The sequence below is a fragment of the Mirounga angustirostris genome, unplaced genomic scaffold (assembly GCF_029215605.1).
Source record: "Mirounga angustirostris isolate CCGP_5_RB_7025 unplaced genomic scaffold, mMirAng1.0.hap1 SCAF_6, whole genome shotgun sequence".
Classification (NCBI taxonomy): Eukaryota; Metazoa; Chordata; class Mammalia; order Carnivora; family Phocidae; genus Mirounga; species Mirounga angustirostris.
Window position 1 is genome coordinate 54238366 of NW_026991714.1, and position 15865 is coordinate 54254230.

At 35.9% G+C, this 15865-nt stretch overlaps 1 protein-coding gene across 5 annotated transcripts in view; it reads right to left on the reverse strand.

Moving 5' to 3' along the window:
* The window catches only part of DNM3 (dynamin 3), a 560145-nt gene that overhangs the window by 152078 nt on the left and 392202 nt on the right, over positions 1-15865 (reverse strand). For all 5 annotated transcript variants that reach the window (XM_064594314.1, XM_064594316.1, XM_064594317.1 and 2 more), the window contains one exon: positions 10888-10997. In XM_064594314.1, the coding sequence (XP_064450384.1) occupies positions 10888-10997 (110 nt within the window). The remainder of the gene's footprint in view (positions 1-10887; positions 10998-15865) is intronic.

Here is a 15865-nt window from a genome sequence, read left to right on the forward strand (position 1 = left end):
CTGACCCTCCCCCCTCTCATGTGCTCTCTCTCAAATAAATAAATAAAATCTAAAAAAAAAAAAAAAAAAAAAAAGAAGTGAAGATTTAGAAAGCTGAATAGAGATATCTACAAAATATTTTTGAATAATAAAGGTAATATGAGAACAGGGACAATTTACAATAAAACATCTATTCTCTGTATTTTTTTCTTACAGGACAATGACATGGAATTCTGTTCAACTAAATTCAAATAAAACTTATGTATACAGTTTGTATAGAACTGAAAATTCTCAGGTTCTCACTTTTTAAATGAAAGATTCCTTTTTGTGTTCATTTCCTCTAAGCGTTTTCATTTATATTTCCATTTTCAGCCCACCCAGACCTGAGGCCGTAGGGTTCTAGAGCTTGCCTACAGAATGCTTTTTTTTTTTTTAAGATTTTATTTATTTATTTGACAGACAGAGGCACAGTGGAGCGGGAGAGGGAGAAGCAGCCTTCCCCCCAAGCAGGGAGCCCGATGCGGGGCTCGATCCCAGGACCCTGGGATCATGACCTGAGCCGAAGGCAGACGCTTAACGACTGAGCCACCAGGCGCCCCCAGAATGCTTTTTATTGGCAATGGGTGTTACTTATATATTTTCTCTATATAACAGGGAAGAAAAGTTTAATATTCATACATTTATTCATTCCCTCATGTTACTGAGCTCCCACAATTACCAGGCACCCTGTTAGGCCCTGGGGATAAGGCAACGAATAAGACAAAACACCACCGCCCCCTCAAAGAAAGTAGTCCAGCAGTGGAGACAAATGTCGGTCACATGATTATATTTAAATTAATTCATGTGTGTTAAAACTAGAAAGTAGTACAAGGTGTTAAAATGTTGACTTAGCACATTCCATTACTTAAACACATTAAGTGTTCTCATAGCAATACCACTGATACCTGATTAAAACCAGTTTGCTTACGTGCTCCTCAAGACAATGCAGCAGACTTCAGTTAGTCTCACACTAGTGGCATTTTTTTGATACTAAGAATAGAGTATGGGGAAAACCAAACACTTATATCATACCTGAAGTTACAGGGAGGATACAATAAACTGGATAAGATAGTTGAAAGTGACAAAGATTTTTTACTGTCAAATTGATTTTTTTTTAATCTACCAGGTACTTGTAGCTAGAGAGTATTACAAACAGCCCTACACACAAAGATGACCCATCCACACGCCATGGGGAAATGTAGGATAACACACATTTCATACTCAGCTTGGACTGGAAGACTGGTTACTAACTGAATCTTCATCTGACAAAGAAAAAATTTCTTGAATCAGAGTATTCAAAAGAGAAACAATTCTCACTTAGTATTCTATGAGGCAAGAAGAAATGTCTGAAACATTCTTTTGACAACTCTGGGGTAAAATGAAATAAAATAACTTCTCCAGGTATCATGTTTATGTCCCAAACACAGGCTTCATTGCATTGTATTCCTTACACAATATTTCATCTCCGATTATAAAATACTACATGTTTTTACTCTACTGAGTTTCCACTAAATTTGAGCCTCTGCCATCCCTATTTATGGAAGAGTAATTGCTTCCCTTTTAATACAGATTTGACACCACACATCCGAGTGAGACATGACCTTTTAGACAGGGCATTGTATACCACCTTTTGCCCAGCATATTTAATTATGCACTTTTTCAAACAACTTAAACTCCAAGCGCATCTTAATATAGAAACATAGCCATAAAGGCATATAAATGGAAAACCTGACTCCAATTCCTTTCCATCTAACAAGTGGAAAAATATACCACTCAACAATGAGAATAAAGAGCCATTCTCTTCAGAATGCCTAAAGTGCATACACGAGCTATAACGTGGCATTATTTGACATTTATTGAGTGTCGGCAATGTGCTGGGGACTAAGTGGAGTAGTGAAACATCCTCAAATCACTTTCTTTAGGAAGAGGGGGGAGGAGGTGAATTGAAACACTTGGCAATGTTGATAAACCATATCCTGAATTGAAGCTACAAAGCAGCACCAAGGAAAAAAAAAAGCCTTATTTTAAAAGAAAACAGAGCTGGACAACCCCCAGAGGTACTCAGAAAATACCATGTGGCTGCCCTACAAAACCCCTGGACAGACACAGATCTCTGCTGGTTACCAGAACTGACATACCTTGGACCAAATGGGCCTTAGCATGACCTTAAAAGCGAAGGCCTGCCTGGGGAGAGCAAAGACCAGCACAGTGAAGTCATTATCTAGACATGCTTCTACCAGAGAAAACATGGCATTTCTAACAAAATCAAATGGAACAAAAACCTGGGGGGAACATTCCAATCTTAGTCCAGGTCCTGCCACAAAGAAGTTTAGGAATCTTTTAACTTAGATTTCAAAATGATTTGGTGATGCAACAAATGTGAGAACAAACTATTGCAACTTATCAGTCTCCCCAGGTATCTAGGATATGTTCTTTGAAAGCCCCAGAGAAGAGCTGAGGGATGCATACTCTTACCTGGAGTTTTTGTAGGTTAAATCAGTCTAGGTGTGAAATTCACTCTCCTCAAGCGCTGAAGTCACTGCAACTAGTAACAATTCCTTCCATTTATAAAAACCTTAGCACTAAAACACTGTTTAGAATGGCTCAAAAATCTGGTCACCAGACTCATAAAGATCATATTAATTCACCAGGACACTGAAGGCTTTTTAAAGAAGGATGTTAAATGTATCAATTCTCACACACCTGATGACTGGGAATTACAGAATAACTTTTAAACTTTAGAGTGGAAAGTTGAAATAGCAACTGTATGAGCTCTTAGGAATAATGCTGTGGTACAAGTGGAAATGACCAATAAAGTTTTTAAAGAACTGTAGCAAGGGTACTGGTCAGTTCTATGTTGGGCTTTGCAAGGAGACTGAAAGCATTCCACGGAAGTTGGTAAGACCTAAGAACAAACTGAAATACCTCCACAAGAAGTTAAAAATCTTTTCCTCGCTGCTCTTTGGGGAACAATTCCAATTAAAATATTAGGTGGAATGCCTGTTCCATGGTCAATATCAAAACTGTGACATCAGAAAGAGCCCTGGGTCAGGAGACATCTGGCCTGGGTTCCAGTTTTGTCTGTCATTAACCTGCTTTTGTGACACAGGGAAGGCATTTAACTGTTATAGGTGTCAACTCTTTAACCTGTGAGATGAGGAGGACAGACAAGATTATCCCTAAGGTCTCAGAGAACTCTAGAAAGCCATGACATTTTACAATTACATTGGTGACAACCCCAGTGTTCACACAGGAACTCTTAGCCCCAACCCAGTGCATCTCCCATGGGTCTGCTGAATGGCTAAATATTTTGATCCAAAACACTGCAGTGGAAGACAGGGATGAAGCATACAAATCAATAGAAGGATTTACAAACTCTCTTCTACATCTCTTCTGAAATGGATAATTACTAAAGGCAAGAAAAGAACTTTTCTTATAAGATCTTGTCTCAGAAGAAAGAAAAAACTAGGAATGTAGCCTTAGAATCAACGTATACATATATACACCACTTACGTTGATTTATATTAAAAGGGAAGCAATTACTCTTCCATAAATAGGGATGGCAGAGGCTCAAATTTATATATTTACATATATAAATGGAATATTATGCAGCCATCAAAAGGAATGAAATCTTGCCATTTGCAACAACGTGGATGGAACTGGAGGGTATTATGCTGAGCAAAATAAGTCAATCAGAGAAAGACATGTACCATATGATCTCACTGATATGAGGAATTCTTAATCTCAGGAAACAAACTGAGGGTTGCTGGAGTGGTGGGGGGTGGGAGGGATGGGGGGCTGGGTGATAGACATTTGGGAGGGTATGTGCTACGGTGAGCGCTGTGAATTGTGCAAGACTGATGAATCACAGACCTGTACCTCTGAAACAAATAATACATTATATGTTTTAAAAAAAGAAGAAGATAGTAGGAAGGGAAAAATGAAGGGGGGGAAATCGGAGGGGAAGATGAACCGTGACAGACTATGGACTCTGAGAAACAAACTGAGGGTTCTAGAGGGGAGTGGGGTTGGGGGTATGGGTTAGCCTGGTGATGGACATTAAAGAGGGCACGTACTGAATGGAGCACTGGGTGTTATATGCAAACAATGAATCATGGAACACTACATCAAAAACTAATGATGTAATGTATGGTGATTAACATAACAATAAAATTTAAAAAAAGAACGTAAGTGGTAAAAAGAATATCATTTAAGTATACCTGATAGAATTATGCTAAGCATACGGGCTTTTGAGAGATGCAGGGTTTTCCCTCTACATAGACTAGTAAAATATATAAATTGTATGGGTAAGTCCAGTTCAATAAACCCCAAGAAGAAAAAAAAGAATGTTTTTATGATTTTTTTTAACTAGGGTTCATTTTGCCTTTGAAATTGGCTTCTTCTCATCCAGAACAGGCTGGCAACAGATTAAGCAACATTTCCCACCCATTTGCTTTGACTAATACTATTTCGTCTTTGGGATATTCCTTTCAATCTCCTCTCCATCAATTCATGCTAAGACCCAACAGGAGTCACCTTCCATGCTGCTAACGACTGCTTGTGGGACTTAAGTACTAGAATGGAATACACTACCACAGATCTGGTTAAATGTTACCTTACACGCTATAACCCATTTGTTTCGTGTATAATAGTCTCTCAATTAGACGACCTCTTTTCCTTTCTTTTTAAACCTCTTCATTGATTCTTAAATTTTCTGTCGTAAGATTAGTGAAAAATGAATCCTGTATGGCACTCACTGGTGATTACAAGTGTCATGTAAAATAAGATCCATCTTGTATTTCATTTAGAGTACCAACACCGACATGCATACTGATAATGCAGAAATGCCTAATAAATACTTTGGAGTAAATAAAGAATAAATATTTTTTACTGAGAGAATAAATAGGAGAACAGGAAAATGATAGCTGCTTTTCTCTAATTGGTTTGTAAAACATTATGTTTGTTTTTGTTTGTTTGTTTTTTTAAAGATTCTGTTACTTTTAAAGTAATCTCTACACCCAAAGTGGGGTTCAAGCTCACAAGCCTGATATCAAGAGTCATATGTTCTACCAATTGAGCCAGCCAGGTGCCCCAAACATTAATGTCTGTAAACACTGAGAACTCCCAGGTTATCCTTCTAGTACACTTTTATCAAAATCTTCACTTCTGGAGGAAGTCAGGAACATAGTTTTGTGTTTCAACAATGTAATACTAATGAAAGGCCATTTCATTTTAACCAAAAGGGCAGAATAAAAAATTTAAAAACTCTTTCCTACAAGAAGTCTAAAATTGCTGGAAAACATTATTTTAAATGCCTAACCTCTCTCTGAAATGAAACAGATCCTTAAGAGTAAACAAACAAACAAAGACTGTCATTTTTGAAACTGAATGGTGTCAGTTTCAGTAACCAAAAGGCTTGAGTTGTAGTAGCCCAAAAGAAAAAAGGAAACAAGAATCTTGGGATTTATGTGACAGCCAGCACTCTCCAATGGCCACATCCTCGGAAAAAGCATGGATTGAGAAAAAAAAAAAAAACCTGTTCACTAACAAAGAAAGATGACAGGCAAGTTCGTTTTGCCCTGGTCAGAGATGAAGAGGGCACCAGCAAACTGGAAGATAGCACTAAAGAAATGACCCAAAATGAGGCACAAAGAGACATATATGTATAAGAGAGTTAAACATAGAAAGAACAGGATAAAGTGGTTTAATATGTGTCTAATAGGTATTCTGGGAAAAGCAAAAACAAAAACAAAAACAAAAACAGAGAAGAGACAAAAGTCAAAGAGATAATAATATACAGTTTTTCACTCTTTATGATAATGATAAATCCTCAGGTTTAGGAAACACAATGAATCCCAGGCAGGAGATATAAAGCAAAACACACATAAACACATCATATTGAAGCTTCAGGATACCAAAAGCAAAAGAGATATTGAAATCACCCAGTGAGAAAATATAGATTAACTTTAAAAAGAAGCAACAATTAGATGATTTCTTAAAAGTTGAAGCCAGAATATGGGAGAATAATGACTTCAAACTTATGAGATAAAAGAACCATCAATATATAATTTAATATCCAACTGAAGTATTATTCAAAAATGAGAGCAAAATAAAAACATTTTCAGGAAAACAAACACCAAACTGAGAGTTACAACCAAGTACTGCCCACTGAAAGGATTTCTAAAAGGTATACTTTAGTGTGAAGGAGAATGAACCAATATTAAACACTGGGATACAAGAGGAAAGTGAACAAAGAAATTGACAATCTTGTTAATAAATCTAAACAAACATTGCTTATGTGAACCAATTTGAAAAAGGTGGTAAGAAAGTAAGATGGAACTCAAATACTGGTAACAACAGTATGGAAATCAGGAAAGTGAGTGGAGTTAAAGTGTTTCAAGGTCATTTTGGAAAAAGAGTAGAAAGACTAACTTCAAACTTAAAGTCAAAATGAGTAATTAAAAAGAATAAAAATAAAAAAATAAGGTATATAACTTCTAAAAGAATAAAAATAAAGTATATAACTACTAAAGTATATAAGGAGAAAAACAAATTAACTTGAATTTTAAAAAGTCAGGAAAGAAGTGGGGAGGGTAGAAAACAAGTATAGAAAAGGCAAGATAAGAGAAAGACTAAAATAGGTGTTCAAATAAACTCAATAAATCAGTTATAAAGATATAAATGGACTAAACTCACTAGCTAAAAGAAAAAGGACTCACATTAGATTAAAAACAAATAAATCCAGATGCATGCAGTATAAGAGAAACACTTAATAAAAATACAAAATGGTTGCGGCGCCTCAGTGGCTCAGTTGGTTGAGTGTCAGACTCCTGGTTTTGGCTCAAGTTGTGATCTCAGGGTCGTGAAATCCAGCCCCACGTCAGGCTCCACACTCAGCGGGGAGTCTGCTTGAGATTCTCTCTCTCCCTCTGCACCCCCACCCGCACTCTCTCTCTCAAACAGTCTTTTTTTAAAAATGGTTGATAGCAAAAAAGGTAAAAAAGATAAGCCAAGCAAATATTAACTAAAAGAAAGGTAATATAGTTATATTAACAGCAGACAAAATAAATTTTAAGGCAAAGAGCACTGTTAGGAATGAAGAGGGTCGCCACAAAATTATATATATATTTCTATCTTCAGGAAGATAAAGCAATTCTAAACTTGCAAGAATCTAATAACATAGACTGGCCTCAAAATACATAAAGCAAATAACAATAATCAAGCTCATAATTACAAAGTGAGGTTTTTAATACCCCTCTGATGAAGTGAGATTCTTTATGGCTTTTATCTGTCTCCCTGCCAAAACCCCTCTCTGGAACATAATCTAAAATGTATCATCTTTTTTGTCTATTTTATTCACAAATGTATTTTAAGTATATAGAGCAGTGCCTGGCACATATGGCTGCCTAATATAAACTCGCTGAGTGTTTGAATTAAGTAATATGAAAAAAGATAATAACTATAGAGTCTGAGTAATACAATGAACCAGCATAATCCAGTGGACTCTCATGGAACCCCACACTCCCAAATCAATACATTCTTCTCAAGCACACATGGAATACTTATGAAAATTCACCATATCTAGACTGTATTCTTTGACCACAATACCATTAAGTTAGAAATCAACAACAAACCAATAAAAGTCCATGCACCAAAAAATGTAAAACATAATTCTAAATGACTCATAGAAGAAATCATAATGAAGATTATAGAAATAGAAGATGAAGAAAACAGAACTTAATGATAACAAAACATATTATATTTCAAGACTACCTAGAGGGAAATCTATAAATTTATATGCATATATAAGAAAAAGAAAGGACAAAAATTGATGAGATACACATCTAAATTAAGAAGCTAGGAAAAAAGACCTACAAAATAAATAAAAAGAAAATACAAGGAAGAAAATATTGAAGAAAAGATCAGAGATTATTGAAATAGAAAAAATATAAACAAAAAAAGAATAAAAAAAGTCAAAAGCTGTTTCTTTGAAAATAGATAAAAGTCAGACAAGAATAATTATGTTTAAAAAGATAAGGTTTAATATTAGAAATAAAAAGGAGTCAAATTTCAGATACAGCAGGAATTTGAAAAAATAGAACATTAAAAAATACTTGATACTAATATACTTAAAAATGAATAGAATGGACAATTTCCCAGAAAAATATAATTTATCCAAAATGACCCATGATAAAAATAGAAAACCTAACAAACCTAAAATTACTAAATACATTAAATCACTAGCTATAAGTTTACTTAGCAAAACTGCCCACTAGGGCCAGCTGATTTTATGGATGAGTTGTACCAAATAATCAATTAACAGTTAATCCCTATCTTACACGAAGTGTTCCAAAGAACAATAAGGACTTATTCCCACTTCAATTATAAAGCTAACAGAAATATATGAAAACATGGGGCGCCTGGGTGGCTCAGTTGGTTAAGCGACTGCCTTCGGCTCAGGTCATGATCCTGGAGTCCCTGGATAGAGTCCCACATCGGGCTCCCTGCTCGGCAGGGAGTCTGCTTCTCCCTCTGATCCTCCCCCCTCTCATGTGTTCTCTCTCATTCTCTCTCTCTCAAATAAATAAATAAAATCTTAAAAAAAAAAAAAAAAGAAATATATGAAAACCAGGCAGGGTCAGCACAAAAAAAGGACATTTATGGGCCAATCTCACTTATAACCACAGATGTAAAAGTCTAAGCAAATTCTTAGCAAAAAAGCCAGGAATGCATAATAAATAATACTGTAAAATGACTTAGTTTAATCCCAAGAGATCAGGATGGTTTAACATTATATGGTCTATTAATCTATTTCATTACATGAACAGATTAAAGAAGAAAATTATACAATTTCTGTAGGGACAGAAAAAGCACTTAATAAAATTCAACATTCACTCATGATTCAAACAGAAATAGAAACCTTAGCAACTAGAAACACAAGGGGTCTTCTTTACCTGATATCAGTTACCTATCAGAAAGTACTTAATTATAAAATAATTAAATAAGTCTCCTTAAAATTAAAAACAAAATAAGGATGCCCAATCATATTCAACATTGTACTGGAGGTTCTAACCAGTACAAAAATAACTGAAAATAATCAAGATTTCAGAGGAAAAGACAATGGCAAATATGCCTATAGATGGGACATCCTTGTACTCACAGAGGTCTCTGAGAAGTGCTTGAAGAGTTCACTACCTTCTGAGAACTCTAGGATTCCAGAATACCTACCTAGAATTTTAGAAGTCAGAGTTATCTTATTTTGGTGCCTTTTGCTCTCTTAAACACCCACAGTTGTATTTCATCTAAAAAGATACTCTACCACTGTCTGATTTTTTTAAATTTTGGACCAAGCCCTCTTATAACCTGAACTTTCCAGGTTGACCAAGAACTCAAATCGACATCTTGGTAGTAGTCACACTTCCAACTCTGCATTCAGGCAGGAAGGCTGAGCACATCTGTGAAGGTTCCTTTGGGACCTCCCAATTACCCACTGCTTTGAGGAAAGTATGTAAACAGTACTAAGTTTGGCCCTAGTACAAGGACACACTACTGCTCTCTCCAGGAAATCTTTTTATTCTTTATCATCACAGTGTTTTTTTTTCATAAGCTACTCTCAAACAATACTAAGTCTTTAAAAACTCCCATCTCAGTGTTCAGTAGGGGAATTACATTTAATCTTCTTTCCCCTTGATTTTTTAAATGATTTGTTCTTGTGGTTTTTCTAAGTATCTCTGTATAATGAGTCACTCTGAGCGACTGACTGGGAATGTAGGAAGAAGCCTTCTTTTGCTATTTTAATTTACTGTGTGATTGACCCTGGGCAGGTCATTGAACCTAATCAAGGAACTTCATTCATTGCTAAATAAAGATAAAAGGCCAAAGAGATGGGTTAAAATTAGACCCTGCCACCTAATGACTCAGTCTCTTAATAACTGACTCACAGATTAATTAGCTTCTTCCTAGAACATTTCCATTTGGAAAATATCTCCTTGTTATCCTCACCTCATTGTAACCCTCTGACATATCTCTACGCCACGTTCTATCACCTCCCTATTTGTTTATTTAATTTTACTGCTTGACTTCAGTAAGTAACCATGGCACTCCATGATAATCAGCCCCAAATTAAGTTTGATGTTGTAGGTGAGGGGCAGGAAAACAAACAAGCAACAGCAACAAAACCAGACAAGAAACACAAGTGGAAGGAAAAGGAAGGACTTACACCCAGAAGTCCTGACTCAGTTTGAAGCTTTCTCATGTACTAATTTTAGGATCTGAAGAAAGTCAGTTAACCTCGCTGAGCTACAGTTCTAATTTATAAAATGGTCACCAAACTACTCTTATCTTTCGACCTCACGGGAAACGAATTAAAAAATGACTGGGTATAATGCTTTGAAAAACTGTGAGGTACTACATATTTGTATTCGCATTAAGTGAATAATTCTATTCACCAATGCAAAACTGCCATCTTAATATAAATAAGAAGGTCTTGGGTAATATCCACCCATGCTGGATAGGTACTATTAAAAATTATGACAGTAATTTGTAAATATGTACATAAATAAATTCAGGACAAGGAAGACTTTAAAATAATAAAATGTACTTTAAGAATGAAAGCAGCATGATTTGGGTGCCTGGTGAAAGAGCAGGGAATAATTAATAAATATTTGAAGATCCTTCCTACTCTAAGTTTTAATCTTTTGAACCCATAACCTAGGGTGAAAGCTAAACATACAAGCTAAATGAAAGGAAAACTATAGAGTTAACAAATTTCAAGTTGGGACCAAAGGAACTCTTGTAAATATGATCTCTAGATCACACAGAAATTCAAGTAAAAGATATCTGAAGACAGAAGCTTCTCCATTTTCTTACCTTTGTTCTGTATTAAAAAGTGCAAAGATGTGCTTGCTAGACATAAAGCTCTTTTCCACATCTCGAACTTTCAGGTTGTCCAGAGGGAGCATATACTTCTTTTCTTTTTCCTATTGAGAGAGAACGAGAGGGAGAGAAATTGGCTTTAATAAAAGATCTTGAAGCCTGCCAATGGCAACACATCACCTGAGTTGGCCAACAACTGATTACAATATTTTGATACCATCACACACTATTTTAATACCAGCTATCAATAAATAAAAGCTATCTGAGAAAAGAGACTCCAGTGCTTCTCAACACATGGGTCGGAAGGATGAGGGGAGGAAAAGTGTGGAGGAAGGAAGGGCTCAGTGATAGAGAGAACACATGGTCCTCTATCCTTTCTTCCTCATGTGGGTCCCCTTAGATGTTTTAAAATGTTAGTTTGATATTAAGAATTTAGCCATCTGTTAATATTTAACAAAAATGTTCTGGTCCTAATTCAATGAGAAATGCCAGATGGCTTTCATTTCATATTTTATTTGCAACCTAAGCAGTTTTGATAGCCAGTGGTGGCAGGAGCCTGGAAGCACAGGACCCCGGTATGAAATACCCCCCTATAAACCAGGAGAAAGCACAGCAAAATACTTCCTTCATCTGGGTCTAGAATAAAATGTGGGTCCAGAAAAAAGTGATTCCATTGTTGAGCTCTTTGAGAAAAAAGAACCCATTAGAAGTAGACTGATATTAACTAGAATAAATTCTCTTTTAAAATTAACAATTCTTTAGGAAGAAAATGGAAATTGGGGAGGGAGGTCTGCAAATGGGACTAAACTGTGTTAGGCGTACTGGATGCCAAAGAATTATTAGAAATATTTACTATTAGGATTGACCCAGGGACAATATTATCATATGTATAAATGCCTAACCATCCGTCTAATAGGAGAGAATCAAACACTCAGCTTAGAAACCTAGTCAATATCGATTACCAGGGGCATTTTAGCACAGTCTTTGTTCAGGAGTACCCTGTGTATGGTCCCAGCCTGTATCTCTGGTGCTGGTCCTGAGAAAAAGCAGGACTAGACTCCAGAGGAGGGAAATACGGATACTTAGCCATGACTTTTAATAAACTACTATTACTGTATTTCCTGTCAAAAAATGCGTGCACTGTACAGACATGTTTGACATAAGCCTTTTTGTCCCCATAGCCCCTACAGCACTAGGCTCAGTAGAGTGGAGCAGAACTCTGTGTGTGTGCGTGAGCGTATGCAGGTGCACGCGCACACACATGTGCACCCTAGCCAGCTTGTGGGGGCCATGTTGTCTGCAGGCCCCAGAGAGAGTTACTGCCCAGAGAATCACTGGCTTTGCCACTTCTTAGTCCCAAATTAATTAGAGAAAAGTTGGGCAGAACACATCAGAATAGGGAGGCAGAGAGAAATAGAGGACTAAATCAGTTGAAGGAAGTTGGCTGGAGAACCAAATGGCTGTCCTGGCAGACAATGTCAGCAAAGAAGCTCAAAAACACATAAAAGAAACTAAATGGGAGTGAGAGAAGCCTAAGAATAAACATGAAAAAGCAAAGCACTGTAAGAAAACTCCAATATTTCTTGTGCAAAATTCAATAATATATTAGCAAACACAAGGATATTCTTAGTAACAAAATACATAGTTTAAGTTAATGAAGTATCATAGTTAAGTCTAACTTGTTTGAAACACTTGTCAGGCTATTTTAGGACAGAATTCTAAGAGGCAAGATCACAGATTGAATGAAAAGCTATCCAATACATAATCAAATGAAAATGCTTGAAATCCAGGGAACATTTTTTTTATTGGATGTTTTTCAATGCCCTAAATTTAAGCAGCTGGATTTTTTTAATGCACCATCCTATTCAACCTTTTGAAATGATGGATTTGCCTTTTAATGGGAAATCTGCATTTCATTGTAAAGATGGAACACAATGTCCTTGGCGTGTTTTCTATAGAAGTAGGCTCCCTTTCATACTGCGTTCTTTAGCATATAGTGAAGACCAAAAATCCAGCGAGTTTATGACAGACATTAAATGCTGGAGAAATACACACATATGCAGACAGGGGAACATGAAAAATGTAGTTTCATTTCCAAAGTACTAAGTGTCATTTACCCAAGGTTTTTGAGGACATATTGCTAAGTTATTTCATAATCAAGAGTTTTAAGAATGAGAAAGGGAGATGAAAAAGAAGATTCAGACTGACTTGTTTAATTAAAGTTGTAAGTCAAGTGGAGAATTAAGAGACAGCAATGAAACAATCTATCAGGGATATTTCTAAGATTCTTGGTGCTTTGGGGAAAGAATGATGTTCTGTTAAAGATGTTCATCTTGAATATGAAGTAGCTAAAACAAACAAAAGGAATAGAGGAGGAGAAAGGATAAACAGAATTATAATTTCCAAAATACAGTGAATCTTAGCACCAGCTGAACTGAAACATTTGCTACATAATATTTGTTAGTTTGAGTAAACTGGCCAATAATACCCTGTCCAATATGGTAGCCACCAGCCACAGTCACTACTGAGCACTTGAAATGTGGCTAGTTAAATTGGGATGTGCTCTAAGTATTAAATACATACCAGATTTCAAAGACTTAGTGTGAGAAAAAGAATGTAAATAATCTCATCAATATTTTTGTATTGATTATATGTAAAAATGATAATATTTGGAATATATTAAGGCAAATAAAATATTACTAAATACAATTTCATCTGTTTACTTTTAGTGTTTTGAATATGGCTGCTAGATAATTTAAAGTGGCATTCTGTGGCTCACATTAACTTTCTATTGACAGAGTTGGGCCCCATATCCTCTCACCCATCCGATTTTTCTTATTTACTTACTTACTTACTTATTATTTATTTATTTATTTATTTATTTATTTATAATTATTTTTAAAGTAAGCTCTATGCCCAATGTGGGGCTTGAACTCATGGTCCCAAGATAAAAGGATCACATGGTCTACTGACTGAGCCAGCCAGGCGCCCCCCATCCATTTTTTTTTCCCTCTTCTGACCTCCCTGTTTCTGCCATTAGGTGTATTTTGCATTCTCCCAGTCACCCAATCTGAAACCTCACTACCACTTCTAAGGTCTTGTTTTCCTTCACCCCCTTGAAGACTATGGTGTATTCTGCTGGAAGCATTAGTCAGAGCTCCTGTTGTCTAACATCCCTACCATGTTAGTCTGGGCCTCTGGCATCTCACAAGGCTATAAATGGCCTCCTATCTAATCTCTTTGCTTTCTAATTCCTTGAACATCACCAGGGAGGGGCAAATTTCTAAAACTACTCTGTCAAATCCATGACAGTCCTTCCAAATTTTCATAGCTCTCCATTATTTCTGGAAGAGAATCCATGAAATTCCTTAATGTGACATCGGTCACTTTCGTCACATGAAAGACCTACAAATTGGTCCAATCCCGATTGGTCAGTATATTTTGCTCTTCCGTAAAGTCTCCATTTCAACCAAATACAAGTTTGTCAACAGTCTTTTCCCAACTTGAGGTACCCTTTCAACTTCTCCCTACCACATCAGTTTATTATTTACAGTCAAGTTCAAGTTTTACCTTCTGTGCTAAAAGTGTTCCCAAGTTTTATGACTGTCTCTTTGTCACTCTCCTGTCTCTCTCCTTTCAACTCATATAATAGGTATTGTTTATGCTATTCATTTTGAATTATACATTATATGAGGCATCCTCATCTTATAAATGCATTACATTACAAAATTTGTATGAAGGTTGTTCATTTGGAATTCAGAATGTTCAGTCAATTCTATTGTTCAAGTAGGTTACATTTGAAAAGAAAAATAAAAAGTAGAAAATGTTTTTGCAACATTTATAAATAAATAAGATATAATTTGATATTTTAAAGATCTTGTACTAAGTAGATATTTTGGAGGAAGCAATTGTAAAATTTTAGAGGAAGGTTTTTCTTTCATGGAGATTCAGAAAGAAACTTCTGCATATTTTCAAAAGCTTTAGAAGCTGATGTCACTAATTCAACATCTTTTTTTTTTTTCATTTTTAAACATAGTACCTTTCTTTTCTTCAATAAAAAATGGTTACTAGCACTATTTGTATGGGAGGCATCCAGGGATTCTTTGTTCAAAGAGAAAGGGAACATGAGAGAGTTTGTGTTCTTTCCTTCCAGTAACTTGACAAGTATTAGAAGAAAGAGGAGAAACAAGATAGGCCCCCAAAAGGATGCATTAAATGTGTGAAAGGGTGTTGTCTGAGGTGGAAATATCTGAACTGTGAGTGGCAAAAGGCAGCTGAATCAAGGTAGAGGGAGGTGGTAATTATATGATGGCTACAGGACGTGTTCATTGATCTTGTAAGGAAACAAAAGGATCAACGAATGACAGATGTGGGTTCAACAGGGGGCCAATGATGGTTTCTAGCTGGCAGGGCACCATCAATATAACTTGGTTGTGGGAAGGAGCTACAGTGGGTATGAGAGGAGGGTTGGGTGTGTAGAAGAATAGCTCCTGCATATCCAAAGGATTGGAAAGTCTTTATATACTTGGTGATTTATATGTAGGGAGTTTCAAAACTTGGGGAATGTTTGAATGGCCTTGGTTTGATGACTACCTTGTGTCTTACTTATACATACATTTTCTCACCAACAAGGCAACAAAATATTCAAGGTTGAGACAATGAGTTCTTCATTTCTATATATTATAATGCCTAGCATAGCTTGGTCACTGAAATTTATACACCATATTATAAATATTTGTTGAATTAATTTGAAAATGTCTGATAAACAAAGCCAAATGTTGAGTAAGATATTTGATAGTCACATATATTTGAGAATCAAATAAAAATTCTGTAGGAAAGAAAAAAAACTCTAAAAGATGCTTAATGGGTTGGCACTGCTTTTGATCATGAAATCTTTACAATGTTTAGGTTGACTGTCGTGTGTATTTCTCTCTCTGCCTCTGTTTGTATGGCTTCTACTTGCTAGGAATGT